Source organism: Manis javanica, chromosome 6 (assembly GCF_040802235.1).
Source record: "Manis javanica isolate MJ-LG chromosome 6, MJ_LKY, whole genome shotgun sequence".
Lineage (NCBI taxonomy): Eukaryota > Metazoa > Chordata > Mammalia > Pholidota > Manidae > Manis > Manis javanica.
The window spans coordinates 86,295,982-86,311,909 of record NC_133161.1 but is presented as its reverse complement, the minus strand read 5'-3'; the positions used below and the strand labels follow the sequence as shown (position 1 = coordinate 86,311,909).

At 37.4% G+C, this 15,928-nt stretch overlaps 2 protein-coding genes across 7 annotated transcripts in view; one reads left to right on the top strand and one right to left on the bottom strand.

Annotated features, from left to right (window-relative positions):
- Positions 1 to 1,191, bottom strand: part of FAM185A (family with sequence similarity 185 member A) — a 170,543-nt gene extending 169,352 nt beyond the window's left edge. For 3 of the 6 annotated variants that reach the window (XM_073238970.1, XM_073238969.1, XM_037012762.2), the window contains exon 1: positions 507 to 1,190. In XM_073238970.1, the coding sequence (XP_073095071.1) occupies positions 507 to 942 (436 nt within the window). In that variant the 5' untranslated portion in view covers positions 943 to 1,190. Of the gene's footprint in view, positions 1 to 506 lie in introns of all 6 variants that reach the window. The other 3 variants (XM_037012766.2, XM_073238972.1, XM_037012773.2) reach the window with 3 other exon arrangements.
- A 178-nt stretch (positions 1,192 to 1,369) lies between these two features.
- The window catches only part of CCDC146 (coiled-coil domain containing 146), a 126,974-nt gene continuing 112,415 nt past the window's right edge, over positions 1,370 to 15,928 (top strand). The window contains exon 1 of the mRNA XM_017668398.3: positions 1,370 to 1,509. The gene's annotated coding sequence lies outside the window, so the exon portion shown is untranslated. The remainder of the gene's footprint in view (positions 1,510 to 15,928) is intronic.

Sequence of the window (15,928 nt, the reverse complement as noted above, 5' to 3'; positions counted from 1 at the left end):
GATCTATCAGTAAGAAGCGGGGCACCCATCTGAAACCAGACACTTGGTCCAGGTTAAATAAACATGGGGCTGTTTTGGGGCAGACCCCAGGCTCTGAGCAAGGGCAAATGTGGATAGCCTGCTGCACCACTGAATGGATAATAAAGAAATTTCATCCATGAAAAAAACCTACCTTGACATTGACAAAGTGCAGTGACAGAAATGGGAACAAAGTGCCATAGGAGAACATATGGGGACTCCACAAATGTTATTTGACTTAGATTATTCCATATCATATTTCCATTCGATTTATAAAATTTCTGTAATTGGGAACCTAATAACTAACTACTACTCAGAAACTCAAAGTAGAAGAGAAAAAAAGAGGCAGCTTCTGACGGGTATTAAGTGTAAATTAGGTTAGAAAGTCAGATCCAAAGGGACCAACTATAAGTGCACGTCATCCTAATTTAAGAAGTTCGCTGGGTGTGCGCGGAAGCCCCAGCCCAATTTAACTCCACTTCACTTGCCAAACTTCAGGGGCGCGTTCACCTCCACGAACGCCTGGGGGTCGATGGTGTCGGACAGGATGGCCACCTCCTTCAGCGCCGCGTCGTACTGCACCTGCAGGCCGGCCACGTCCCGCGCCCCGCCCTCCACGCCGCTCACGGCCACCAGCACGCGGTCGCCGTCCGGGCAGCCGAGGGGGTCCAGGGACCTCACGGCCAGGTGGCACGGGAGCCGCGCCCGCAGCCGACCGAACGGGCTCACCTGCAGGGCCCACTCCTTCGCGGTCCGGCGCACGCGGCCAGGCGGAGCGACCTGGGGCTCGGACCCGGGCCGGCGGTCTCCGCACCATGAGCCGTACAGCCGGGTCTGACAGCACCCGGCGGCCTCGCCGATCCACATTTGAAGCTGACCCGGCCGGAGGTAGCCGAGCCCCCGGCCCGAGCGCGAGGAGAACATGGCGCGCCCTCGCACTCCTTCACATGACCTCAGCCTCAGGCCAGTCTCGCCACGGCTGGCGACTGGGACCACAGGGTCGGCTCAAGTCAAAGGAGAGTCTTTTGCGAAGGATTTGCTGAAGTAAGAGCAAGACTGCTCTCTTAGTCCGACAATCTCAACCTCAGCCGCACGTGCTTCCAGGTTAAATTGAGATCTCAAAGCTCCAGCCCAGGCAACCAGTCCGGGACTCCTGACCGGCCTCCGCCCCCATTCCCAAGGGCCGATGGGATAAGTAGTTCTAAGGGGCCAGACATAGCCGGGCACCTTAGAAACTACATATCCCAGGAAGCATTGTGCAGGGTGGTTCGATAGTAACAGCCTCAAGCCCACTAACCATTGGAGAGACCGGAAAAAAATGTCTGCGTAGGACTCCAATTGGCCAATGGAAAGCGCGGAAGGGTAAAGGTAATCCAGGCTGTGTGGTTTCCTTGGATACCGAAGACGTTACTTCTTTGGAGAGGGTGGAGCTTTGGAGTGAGACCCTGCAGGCCGTAACCCACGGAGAAAAATAGCCTAAATAAGGAAGGGGTAAGAAACTGCGCTTTTAAAATCGAGAACTAGATACAAATTAGGAGTACACTCCCTGGGTGGTTAGATATAAACTTCACCAAACTAGTGCGGCGAACCCTGGGATGGAGAATCCCGTCGAAAGAGGATAAAGAACAAGACTGGTGGTTTTGAAGAAATCCCCTCTCTGACAGCAAATGCAGGAATGGCCTTAGGGCCCTGTCTCCTGCTTGAGTCTAAGAGACCTTAGACCAGTCATTGGACCTCTGAATTTTAATTGCTTGCTCTTAAAATGAGAATAATACCTTCCTTGTCTTGCCTCAAAGGGTTTTGTAAGGATCAAATGAAATAATGGATGTGAAATCCATGCACAAGTTACAAAATTGCAACGTAAACTACTGTATTTTTATTTTAGGGAGAGCAATAAGACTAAGTTAGCAAGAAAACACAGTGAGACCAGGACTTGTGTTGACAGCAGCATTGATCTCTATGATAACGAATGATCCTCGGTTTTAGGGCTAAAATAAGACAAAAAAAAAAAAAGAGAGAGAGAGACAGATTCAAAGAGAGAGAGTCAACAGTGTGCAATGCGAAAAGCGTGAGACTGATTATCTTCCTAGCTCTACCCCTGGTGTATCTGGGTTACCTGGCCCGTGTCTTCAGCTTTAAAATGAAGAAGGATTGCACTAAATGGCTCTCTAAGGCCTCTTTTATTATTCTGTGGGCAATTTTTAAAACTTTAGAAAGGTTTATTTCCTCCTTATCTCTCACTTTCTGTGTGCCTTCCTCCTCCTACAAATTATTCCCTACGTTCTTTAGCAAAGACACACTGCAAACAATGACGTTTAATAAAATGCAGGTGCTAAAACTGAATCCTATAAAAAATTGAAACCCTTGGCCAAGTGCAATAACCTGAATTATCGGGAGCTATAGTGGTGGAGAGATGTGTCAGAGTCCTAATGAGCTGGGCTAAACTTATCATGGTCCAAGGCACAGGGTTCTTTGCTAGCCATCACCTTTTAAAAAATTCTCTGTTTTCTTAAGTTATCCCTTCCTCCATTATGTCTTATTAGCTCTTCCTCCTTCATTTTTCCTCCTGGTGAAGGCTAGTGCTAGCTGCTAGCTTTTTCAGGTTCCCACTGAATACTAGTCCTGTCCTTGGCTTTGTTCTTCATTTGGTCATAATTATTTAGGTTCATCTTCAAACTGTCTTTTTAACGAAAACTCACAGGAATATGTTTGAAAAAGGCATTGGTTTAAGAAAGTTGAGAATGCAGGCATATTTGGACATGTGCCAAATATTTTTAGATTAAATAGGAATCCCTAATAGATAATTTTGTTTCTATGGTAATTTTTCCTTTTCTGAAACAAACCAAATTAATGGAATTGGCTACTGAAGCATAATTGTCTTTGTAACAAAATTCTTGTTTTACTATTTTCAACTAAAAAAAATAAAAATAAAGAAAATTGAAAAATCATTTTTCTAATAGAGTTTGAAAACAGAGAAATTATTGATATTAAAATTAATATAAGATACTAAGTTATTGATACTTTAAGAAGCCTAGTGATTTATGTATCAAATCTTTCCACATATCAGTAATGACAAATAAGAATAATACCTTCCATCTGTATGACTTCAGTTTTCAAAGCAAGTTGGCGTGTGTCACACCACAGATGGTATCCTCACAAAACACTCTGTTTTGCAGAACAGGTATAATCCTCACAGTATAGATGAGGAAACAAATTCAGAAAGATTATGATTAAACAATTAGGAGTTTGGCCCTCTTAAAGCCCTATGAAAAGGTCCTTTTATCTTCCTGACATCTTTGAAGAAAAATAATTACTCATCAAATAAATAGGAAATAATATAAAACCTCCCCCCCCCTTATTTAGAGTTTACTTGTAAGGTATTTTTACATCCCAGTTTTTAAAAAGGCATTCTGTGGTTGTGGACATATGCTGCTGGTGGGAGAGTAAATTATTACAAACTTTTCAGAGTTCAGTTCAGCAATTTGCATAAAGCACCTTAAAAGTATGTGTATCCACGACCTGGAAGTTGTACTTTTTGGAATTTAATGTTAACATAAAACTAGGGATATTAAAAAATTGTTGTGTTCAGGGAATTTTGTTTTACAGGGTTACTTATAATAGTAAAGAACTGAAGCAACTTAAATGTCCAAAAATAGGAGTGTGTTATGTAAGTTAGTATATAGCTGGAATATTACGCAATGATTTAAAAAACTATTTTGAGGGCTATTCAGTGAATTGGGAAATCTTACAGAATATAATTGTAAAGTAAAACCCTATAGTTCTCCTTCTCTGTATGTCTCCTTTACTCCCACATTACTACTACAGTCACATCTTACTTCTGACACTTCTGGTCACCAGATGAGTGGGGTTTTCCCCACAGTAAGCAATGCTTCACACTACCAGCTCAGTATCCTATAATTTAACTCAATTCTGGCCAATTCTACCTGGAGATAGTGTCAAATCCAAAGGTTAAGGCTTAATCTTTCAGGCTGCTCTTACCCACTTCAGATGCCAATATCAAGTAGTAGGTTCGTGGATTACCCACAACTTCTGTCCAATTTAGCTACAAATCAGAGGTTCCCATAACCCCCTCCTCAGGCTCAATTTGCTGGAGTGCCTCACACACTCAGGGAAACAATTTATTAATGGATATGATAAAGGATACAAACAGCCAGATGAGGAGATACATAGGGTCTGGGAGGGTTCGGAGAGCAGGAGCTTCTGTTTCTGTGGAGTTGGGGTGAATTACCCTCTCTGTATGGATTTGCAGACCAATTTGGAAGCTCCAAACCCCATGCTATTAGGATTTCTATGGAGGCTTCATCATGTAGGCATGATTGATCATTAACTCCATTTTCAGCATTATCCCTTCTCCAGAGAATGGGGGTGAGGATGGAAATTTCAAGTTCTAATTATGGCTTGTTCTTTCTGGTAACCAGCCCTCATTCAGGAGCCATCTAGAAGCCCACCAAAGTCACCTTCTTAGAACAAAAGACTCCAGCCACCCAGGAAATTACAAGGGCTCCAGGAGCCCTGTGTCAGGGGCCAAACTCAGAGACCAATATGGATTTTTTTCTTTTATCTCACAGTAACAGTAAGTGAAAAGAACAGAATGCCAAATTGTATATATAGTATGATCCCAATTCTTTAATAATAATAATAGTAATTATGACATAAAATTATATTTAAAATATATTACATAGAAACAATTACAGAGGGAAATATACAACTTGATAACTGATTATCTCTTAAATGGTGAGATAATAAATTATTTCTTCATTTTTTTATGAACATATATTACATTTATAATAAAAAAAATTTCAAGCAATTCTTAGCATATATTGTTTCCTGAAACTGACTCAAATAATGAAATAGGTGGAGGATTTCTTCCCATCAAAATGTGAATACTCATGAATATTTTAATTTATATTCAATAAATGGACAGCAGAGGGCATGAGAGAGTTTTCAGAAAAATGTACCCTAAACAAAGGATTCTGGAATTCAGCTTATGTGAAGAAAGCCCTAGGAACTTATTACTTTAATTATAAAATTAAAAGATATGTATCTTATGACTTCTAGTCTTCTTGTGAAATCTTAACTTAATAATCACAACTAATGACTAGCAGTACTGATAAGTATTTAATGAGTATGTAGGTCATTTGAAATACACGTTATGTGTTTCAATGCACATGAAAAGGAAAAAGGTTATTTAATGTTGTCAAATCTCCCCACTTTAAACACCTTGAGGAGTTGCCTACTTTACAATTATCTCAGGAAAATTCTTGAAATGGGGGATGTGAATATGCTTTGTATATTCAAGTGGTATCTGTTGGTGTGTGTATGAGTATGTCTAAGGTAATATTTGCTGCAACCAGAGTTTACTATACTAGAAAACTTCAAAAACTTGAGACTAGAGTTCTTGTATGTACTAATTCTTCATTCTACTTCTACAAGGTAGTAATAGTGCTTCAACAATCACAAAGTAGTAGCATTGATATCTCCTTTTTATATTGAAATGTAGTTGATATACAATATTAAATTGGTTTCAGGTGTCAATAGTGATTCAACAAAATATGAGTGTATTATATATAATTGTATTATATGTTATATATAATTTGTAGTATATAACACTACGAAATGCTTACCAAGGTAAGTGGAGTTACCATCACCATATAAAGATATTACAATATTATTGACTATATTCCCTATGCTCTACTTTTATCCCTATGACTTATTTATTTTATAATTGGAAGTTTCCCCCTTTATGCCCTTCATCTATTTCACCGATTCCCCAACCACTTACCACATGGCAACCACCAGTTTGTTCTCTGGGTTTATGAGTCTATTTCTGTTTTGTTTGTTCATTTGTGTTATATTTTAGAGTCCACATGTAAGTATATAGTATTTGTCTTTATCTTATTTCACCTAGCATAATATTCTCTAAATCTATCCATGTTGTCACAAATGGCAAGATTTCATTCTTTTTTTATGGCTGAGTAACATTCCATTATAAATGTACCACTTCTTTATACATTCATCAGTTGATGGACACTTAAGTTACTTCCATATTTTGGCTATTGTAAATGTGGCAATAAACATAGAGGTGCAAATATTTTCTTGACTCAGTGATTTTCTTTTCTTCATGTAAGTTCCCAAAAGTGAAATTACTAGGTTGTACGATAGTTCTATTTTTAGTCTTTGAGGAATCTCCATACTGCTTTCCACAGTGGCTGGACCAATTTATATTCCTACCAACAATTTAGGAGGGTTCCCTTTTCTTCACATCTCTCCAACACTTGTTACTTCTCTTTTTGATAACAGCCATTTTCACTGGTGTGAGGTGATATCTCATGGTGTTTTTGGTTTACATTTCCTTATGAGTAGTGATGTTGAACATCTTTTCATGTGTCTATATATCTTCTTTGGAAAAATGTCTCTTAATGACCTCCACCTATTTTATAATTGGATTGTTTTTTTGGTGTGGAGTTGTATATTTTTTAAAATATATTTTGGATATTAACTTCTTGTCAGATACATTGATATTTCCTTTGAGTACAAATATTCCATATACATTTTATATATTTTGTGGCTATATTGCTAGTTATATATGGATTCAAGATTAATATTTCTTCCTGATAAATTTTTTTTGTCATTAAATAATGACCCTCTTTATTTTTAGTATTACTTTTTTCCTTGATGTGTATTTTTATCTAATAATAATATTTTCATCCTATTACTTCAAATCTGTGACATTATATTTGGGACCTTGTCTCTTACAGACACAATACAGCTTGATATTTTAAATCCAATTTGAGAATCTGTCTCAACAGGCAAACTTTATCCATTTACATTTTTATAATTACTTTTACATTTATATTTATTCTTAGCATCTTATTTTGTGTCTTTTATTAACCTTGCCTTTTTTGCCTTTTGTTTTTGTTCCTCTTTTTCTCCATTATGTCTTGTTTTAGTCTAAATGTTTTTCTTTCTTTCTTCTTTTTCTTCTGTAGTAATTTGGAAAGTTATTTTCTTTTCTTCTAATCATTATCCTTAAATTTTTACCATACTCACTTGACTTAGCAAAATAATCTGTTTAATATCTTCATTCTCTCTCAAACAATAAAATTCTTTAACATCGGTCTTTTTCCTTCCACCTTCCATGGCGTTAATTACCTTGTGTATTTTAGTTCCACCTTGTTTTTGAAGCCACAGAAGTATTATTATTGTTGCTATTTATATTCACTGCTTATTTAAATTTAGCAACTTTTACCAATTTATTTACCTCTTCCCTTCTAGGTTGATTTTTACTGAAGTATATCCATTATACATATATATATATATATATATATATATTCAATGAGAGGTTGAATAATTTCTTCAGACTTTGTCTTAAAGTATCTATATTTTACCCTTTCTCTTAAATAATAATTTAGGTTAGCAATTATTTACTCTCAATACTTTGAAGAAGTACAGTTTTTGCTAATGAGGAGTGTTCTATCTGTCTAATTTAGTTCTTTGTAGAGAATCAATTTTTTCTCTGTTTTTGGAATTTTTTTGTTTTGATAGTCTACAGTTTTAGCACTCTGTGAAGGTTTAGTTCTTTCTGTTTGCTTTGTTTTAAAGTCATCTATTGAGGTGTAATTTATACACAGTAAAATTCACCTTGTGTACAGCTCTATGAATTTCGGCAAATGCATACAGTCATGTAACCACCATGACACTCAAGATATAGAGCTTTCCTGTCATTGTCATGCCCATTTATAGTAAGTCTTTCTTCCGCAACTCCCAGCATCTGACAACCACTGATCCACTTTCTGTCCCTATGCTTTTGTCTTTTTCAGAAGCTCATATAAGTAGAATCATATAGTACATAACCATTTTACTTAGTATAATGTATTTGAGATTCAGCTATGTTTATCTGTTGGTAATTTGTTCCTTTTTATTTCTGAGTTGAATTCCATTGTATGAATATATCATGATTTGTTTATACACCCACAAGTAGATATTTATGTTATTTCCAGTTTGGGGTGATTATAAGTAAAGTTAATATGAACATTTGTGAACAGTTTTTGAATGGATATATGTCTTCATTTCCCTTGAATAAATACGTATGAGTGAGATGGTTGGATCATTTGGTATATATTTATCTTTATAAGAAATAACTAAGCTATTTTCCGAAAGAGTTATGCAATCTTGCATTCCCACTAGCAATATGTGAGAGTACCTATTAGAGTATAGTTGTATCTCATGATTTTTACTTGCATTTTCCCAATTACTAATGAAGTGAGTGAGCATATTTTTATTCTTATTTACCATTTGTGTAGCTTCTCAGGTGAAGTATCTCTTCGATCCTTTGCCCATTTTTTTTATCATTCTGTTTGATTTATAATTGAGTTACGAATTTCTTTATATATACTTAGTACCAGCCCTTTGTGACATTATTTGCACATATTTTCTTCCTATCTTTGACTTTTGTTTTCAGTTACCCAACACTGTCTTTTGAAGAGCAGATGTTTTAAATTTTGAAAAAGTACAGTTTTTCTATTTTTTTCCCTTTATGATCTGTGGTTCTGTGTCCAATCTAAAAAACAACAAAAAAACAAAAAAACAAACAACTTTCTCTAAATGAAGGCTGCAAAGATTCTTTTCCTGTGTTTTCTTCTGGAAGTATTTTACTTTAAGATTTTACATTTAGGCCTCTGGCTCATTTCAAGTTTATTTTTGTAAATGATGTGGGATTAAGATTGAGGTACATTCTTTAACATTATTTTGACATAAGGACATCCAGTTGTTCTAGCATCATTTGTTGAAAAATATGATCTCAGTGTATTTTTTATAAGTTTAGCAAAATTCAAACCCATTCCTGTTAAAAAAAAAACTCTATAAACTTGAAAGAAAAGGGAACTTCCTCCATTTAATACAGGAATCTATGAAAAACTTACACTTCCTACCATACCTAACTATAAAAGACTGAATGTTTTTCCCCTTAAAATCTGGATCAAGGCAAGGATATTCACACTCACCACTTCTATTCTACATTGTACTAGAAGTCCTACACAGTGCAATAAGTCAATAAAGAGAAATAAGTCTATTGGAAAGGAAGAAGTAAAATCTTATTTGCAAACATGATCATCTAAGTAGAAAATTCTAAGAAATACTATACAAAGCTACTGAATTATTTTAAAAGTTTTGCAAGGTTACAAGATACAAGGTCAATAAAAAATTTAATTTTATTTTGAAGGACTAACAATGGCATTTGGCAATTGAGGTTTAAAAACAATATTATTTACAATAACATAAAAAATGTGAAATACTTAGGGATAAATTTAACAAAATTTAACAAAATATACTTAGTACCAGGCATTTGTGACATTATTTGCACATATTTTCTTCCTATCTTTGACTTTTGTTTTAACAAAATTTATGAAAACCATTTATGAAACCTGTCTTCTAAAAACCATAAAACATTGCTGAAAGAAATTGAAGACCTACATAACTGGGAGAAATACCATTTAAGGAAAATAAAACTCAGTGTTAAGATGGCATATCACTGATATAGATTCATTGCTCAGTTAAAATTCCAGGCCTTTTTAAAAATAGAAATTGACAAGCTCCTTCTAAAATGTATGTGAAATATAAAGTATCTATTATGGCCAAAATAATTTAGAAGAAATAACTAAGTTTATCAACTTATACCACCTCATTTTAAAACTTACTGTAAAGCTACAATAATCAAAACAAATTGTATTGGTGTAATAACAGACATATTAATCAATGGGACAGAATAGAGAATACAGAAATAGATCTACACATATTTAGTTAATTGATTTTTGAGAAAGGTATATGGTAATTCAATAGGAACATGATACTTTTCCCAAAAATGGTGCCAGAACAATTGGATTCCATCTATATGCATCTCCTCCCTCCCAAACAAACAACATCAAACTTTACTTCACACCACACACAAAAACTTGAAATAGATAAAAGAAACAGAAGAGCTAAAACTTTAAAAGTTCTAGAAGAAAACAAAGGGGGAAATCTTGTAACTCTGAGTTTGGTAAAGATTTATTAAATAAGATACAAAAAGCATGAACCATAAAAGCAAAAAGTAAAAAACTGGATAAAACTTTTGCTATTTAAAAAGACAGTGCTGAGATCTTACTATGCTGATGGACAGTGACTGCAATGGGGTGTGTGTGTATGGGTGAATGTTGTAACCACAGTGTTGCTCATATGAAATCTTCATAAAATTGTGTATCAATGATACCTTAATAAAAAAAAAGTCAGTGTTGAGAAATGAAAAGGCTAGGAGAGACTGAGAGAAAATATTTACAAAACACACTGGTAAAGAACTTGTATCCAAAATACACAAGGAACTCTTAAAACATTAAAAGGAAGAAAAAATCTGATTGTTTCAATGGGCAAAAAAATTTGGACATTTTACCTAAGAAGATACATAAATGGCAAAGGAGCCCATAGAAAGGTGTTCAACATAAGGCATTAAGGAAATGCAAATTAGAACCACCAATTAAAAATTAAAATTAGATACTGCTATATACCCACCAGAATGGCTAAAACTAAAAATACTGACAATATCAAGTGTTTAAAAGGATGTGGAGCAGTGGGATTCCTTATACATCACTGGTGGGAATATAAAATGGTACAGCTCCTTTGGAAAACAGTTTGACAGTTTCGTATAAAATCAAACATGTACATACCATATGACCTGGCAATCCCATTCCTAGGTATTTACCCAAGAGAAATGAAAATATGTTCAAGTGAAGACTTGTACTCAAATGTTCATAGCAACTTTATTCATACCAGCCAAAATGAATAACAAATCAAATGTCTGTGAACTGGTAGATGACAAATATGTTGTGATGTATTTGAACAACAGAATAAAAGGAATGAAAGACTGATACCCACAACAATGCAGATGAACCTCAAAAACCTTATGTGAAATGACAGAAGCCAGAGATCTGATTCTGTTCACATGAAACTCTAGAAAATGCAAAGCTACGTGGTTACCATGTACCTGGGATGGAGGGGATGGAATAGGACTGGGCACTGATAGTAAAGCGGCAGAGTAGAACTGTATTTAGAGTGTTGGAATGTTTGTGACAGTGATTACACAACTGGCAATATTTGTTAAAACTACTCAGTTTGTACACTTAAAATTGTGAGATTTATTGAAAATAAATTATACCTCAATAAAGCTGACTAAAAAAGAAACTTAGTTCATATATCACTTTTGGTCTCCACTTTCTGGGCATGAGACCCAAGCTCGGGGTTATTAGGTCGCACTATGGCTTCAGAACGGTTGTCTGGTCAGTGCTTGGCGTCTGACCACACTGACTCCTCCTGAGATGTGCATCCATCTGGGCCTCAGGCCGTGCTGGCATCTTCAGAGAATTCTGCATCTGCATCTGGTTCCCACTTGTATGGTCCACAAAGCTTTGTCGGGCAGTGTCTTTTCATTACAGCATCAAGGTCTCTCAGCGTGCAGCACTCCCAGCCAGCCCCACACCTTTCCCACAGGGTGATCTCTCTTGGGCCCCTTCTGCCTAGAGAGTCCTCTCTGCTTCATCCCATGAAGGGCTAGGATTGGCGAAGGCTCTGGAACCTTGCCATTTTCACCAAGTTCTAGCTGGAAAAGGAGGCACATTATCCCTCTGATGTTCTTGAACATCCTAGTTCCACTATTTCGTTTCCCGAGACTTGTCCTCGCTGGACAGAGTACCTCAGGGGCCTGTGCCAACTTGTTTTCTCATCAACTCACCTTGCTTCCCAGCTCAGAGAGAGGTTTTTAGTTTATTTTTATTTTTAATATCCTCTTACAAGGTACAGTAGGAAAATTGGCTTGGTAATATTCTTCTAACCCTATAATTAATTTAAGAACTTTTGCTTTTAGAGAAAGGAAAGGAATTGAGTAAGGGATGCTGCCCCAGAAGACGAGGAAAGTGGAGATCTGCCTTGGGCTGGGGAAGCCTGAGAACAGGAAGTACTTACGCAATGAAAAGAGGAAGCTATGAAACTTCTAGACATCAGAAAGGAACTCTGCCTGCTTTTTATTGTCTAAAGCTGGCTCTGCCCTAACTCAGAGTTGATACATGTTCTTTCAGGGACATTTTAAAAATTGTGCTGTTCCCTTTCTCCCTCTCCAGTACCCAAGGTCCTTCTTATCCTAGATTTAAACATCTCACACTAGGATTTGAAGATTAAGCTTACCAGGCCTCTCACACCAAATCTTAAGAAGTATTCTGGGACAAAGTTGTGCTGGAAAGGATCCAGATCACCTCTTCCAGCCTATAGATTACTGAAATATTTGGTCTAGCCCTAGGCTGACTTGTTTATTTGTTTCCTGTCAAATCATTTAAGGCATACATACTATGCATGAAAGCTAAAGAACCAGACAGTGATGGGAGGAAACTAACATTTACTGAGGACTATTTGCTGGGTCTGGACTGAGACTTCACATGCTTTGTCTCATTTAATCCTCACAACTCTTAAATCATCTTGCAGTTAAAGAAACAGCCACATAGAGATTGAATATCCTTTCCAAGTTCACATGGGAGGAAAGGAATGAGATTCAAGCTTAAATTGATGAACTTCATAGTAGTCATGTCTGTTACCCCATGCTGTCTATCATGGTAGACTAAATTAAAGCCAGTAATCCCAGTCTTAAGAGAAATAGGAGGAGGAGGAAGGAAGGAACTTGGCTGTTGCAGATTGAAAGCAGTGCTACCCATATATACGAAGTTCTTGGCTAGGGTGACAGACCCATCTAGACCCACAAGTTCCTACTGACCAGAGTATGGGGAAGAGGTAAGAGGAACATGAAAGAGGACGTTTGCAAGGCAAGAGCCTAATTAGAGAGAGGTGGTATAGACTACTATTGTAATGTTATGAATGTGCTTTCTGGTATGTTTGTAAAAATTCAAACAAAGATGACACTGGAATTTGAAAAGCATGCACATTTTCATAGCAAAAGTGAGGAATGGCTTGCAATGTGAAGATTCGAGATGGCATGCAGGCATGGAGAATCTCTGCCAGACCTGGAAGACTGTCAGCTTCAGATCTACGTGAACTTTCCAAACATCCCACAGGATTTGGAACTCAGTTCCTGCTCACTGCCATTATTTGGAAACTCTTAAGGGAATTGATAGGGCCTCTCAGGCACCCTTTGAATTTCTGAAGTCTGACTGGACTTGGAGAATGAGTGTAAATTATTGTAGATACAACACCAGTGTTTCTTGCCATGCTTTGTGTATGTGAAAGCTTTCCTTTGGTTTGTAACTATAGCAACAAGTTCTATAGCCCATTGTTTTACACAGCTCAGTCTTACCACCCCACGGAATGCCTAGTAATCACCACTCTGCAAGAACTGAATTGACTTTAACTGATTTACATTGTGTTGGCCTGCTCTTTGCTAAAGGGGTCCTAGCCTCACACCTTTAGGGTGGCAGAAGTTGAATTCCATCAGCCTGTCTGTATCCTTGGTTCCGCTTTCCATTACTGGAGGCTAAGAGAAAGGGGCTTTGCTAAGGTCACAGCAAGAGTCCTGTATGGTATAATAGAAAAGGTTAAGGATTTGAAGCCAGTGGACATGGGTTTGCATAATACTGCCATTTACTGCTGTGTCATCTTAGGCACATCATTTATATTCTCTGACCTTCAATCTTCTCATCTATAAAGTGTAGATACTTCTTATGAAACGTTGTTGTAAAGATTAAGTGAACTACAAGGGCAAGCTTTGTTTAAATTGTGAGGGGCTGTATAAATGATATTGTGAGATGCACAGTGAGTGACCACTGGGCAGGAGTGTCTGCATGCTGATGAGGAGGCTGTGTTAGAGACAAACATCACCTTTGTTTCTATGACAGTGCATTTTGGCTTTGTATACTAGAACGGGTTTTTTTGTTTTGGGTTGTTTTTGTTTGTTTGTTTGTTTTTTTGTTTGTTTGTTTGTTTGAAAGATTCTTTTCTGAAGAGGAATTTTTTTCTTTTTCATTTTTTTAGGAACAGAAAGAAGTTGTGGTTTGAATTGTTGGCTCTTTGAATGACAAAGCTTTTCTACCCCCTTTTTAAAAAGGTGACCTGAAATCTGTATCCATATTCTTTAAAAAAAAAGTTTCAAGTCTAATCTTGTCTTTGTATAGTAATAATGGGTGTTATATAATTATACACATAGAATAAAAGACCTCAGTGCAATAATCGTATCTGTTGCATTTAGAACGGCCAAGGTGGTAGTATCTGCTGCTGCTGCTGTTGTTAGAGTCAATGGATCTGAGGTAACAACAGGCTGCATGTCAGACTGGCTGCCCCACATTCTGAGTCTGTCATATTGTGGACCAGAGGCCTCTCAGAAAGAGCCGTTGACGTAGACTTCCAAAATTAACTCCAAAAGAGAATATACTTACATCACAGAGATAACGGTGGCAGGATGGAAAAACACTTGTTATACAACTTTAAATGTACCAAAATATTTGTAACCCTGTTGTGACATTTCTATGTTTTTTAAATAAATATAGGAAAGTGAAACAAACCAACAAAAAAGCAGGTGCCCCAGACTTCTCCCCCCTCTTGAAGAGATCTGCCTCTGAGTTACTGCAGAAATGGTCAGGTAACTGACCTTTGATGGCAGTGAGCTGCTAGGGAAAGGAGCATATGATCATGTTTACAGGGCAGTTAAAAGAATGGAAAACACTCCTTGTGTTCAGTGTGGGAGAGTAATATCGTGTTTGACTTTACATTGCCCCGCTATTCTAAGATGAGCAAAACTTGTGCTTGTTCAGTAAGAAGTAATATCGAAAGTGTGGTCTCCTGCTACATCTTTCATGAAGCAAGCACTGTCATTTTACCTTCAAAACGTCACATCATTTTTGTATCCTGCCCCATTCTCTGGTGCATGGAGTATTTGTTCTTTGCAGGGACTCATGTAACTGTCAAGAAAAATTTCCTGGGTGTTCAAAATCAAAACAAAATGATGATTACTCTTTAGCTTCAGAGAAGAGGAAGTAGTGGTGTGTCTTACAAAACAAGGCATACCGTGAAATGTTTATTGCTTCATTATTCTTTGTGAAGCTTCCTGTTTGAGCTTTATCTTTTAACACCAGTGTTCTTCTGTAATACTGCTGAAGTTTTTATTTACCTTCCTTTCTCCTTCACTGGCCTTTAGTTTCTCTGTATCAAAGCTCAGTACATGTCCTCACCCCTCTAAAAAGCCCCATGAAACCAGGACCTCTCTCCTTCAGACTCCTACAGCATAGCCTGGCTCATGCTTTCATCATCTGACCTTCCAATCTGGGCTGCTTCCCTGCAGAACACGCAGGCGAGTGGCACTCACTCAAATGTGCAGTGCACGGCACCCCACCTTCTGCCATCCTTCTGCGGTCTATGCTTCAGAACAACTATTTGAGTTATTTGTACTTTTACATTCATCTCTGTGATTTTTTTTATTAGTTCTTGTCTTACTCACCAGTGCACGAGGCCCCCTGATGTCAGGGACCTTGTCTGGTTTTGTTCATGCTAGTCTATGTCCTGCTGATGCACAGCAGCCAGTGCATAACCTCTACGCTGCCTCCTTGCCTCCAAATGCACACCCTTTCCAAACCATTCTCACTGTCACCAGCATCTTTACAGTCAGAACACATCTCTCTGCCAAAACTGTAGTGCTCCCAAAACCTATGGATTAAAATCTAAATTCTGGGCTACAAGCTGCTTTTTAAGTCTCATCTACCTTCCTAAGAACATTGCTTTTATTCAGGCTTATTTCACCTCACCGCTGTTATATAGAGCTAGTTGTTTCCCTGCCTTGCTTCCTCTCTAGATTGTAAATCACTTCATCTTTATCAACTCTTGGTCTTCACAAAACAGCTAAATAAGTATTTCCATAACTGACTGAAGTATT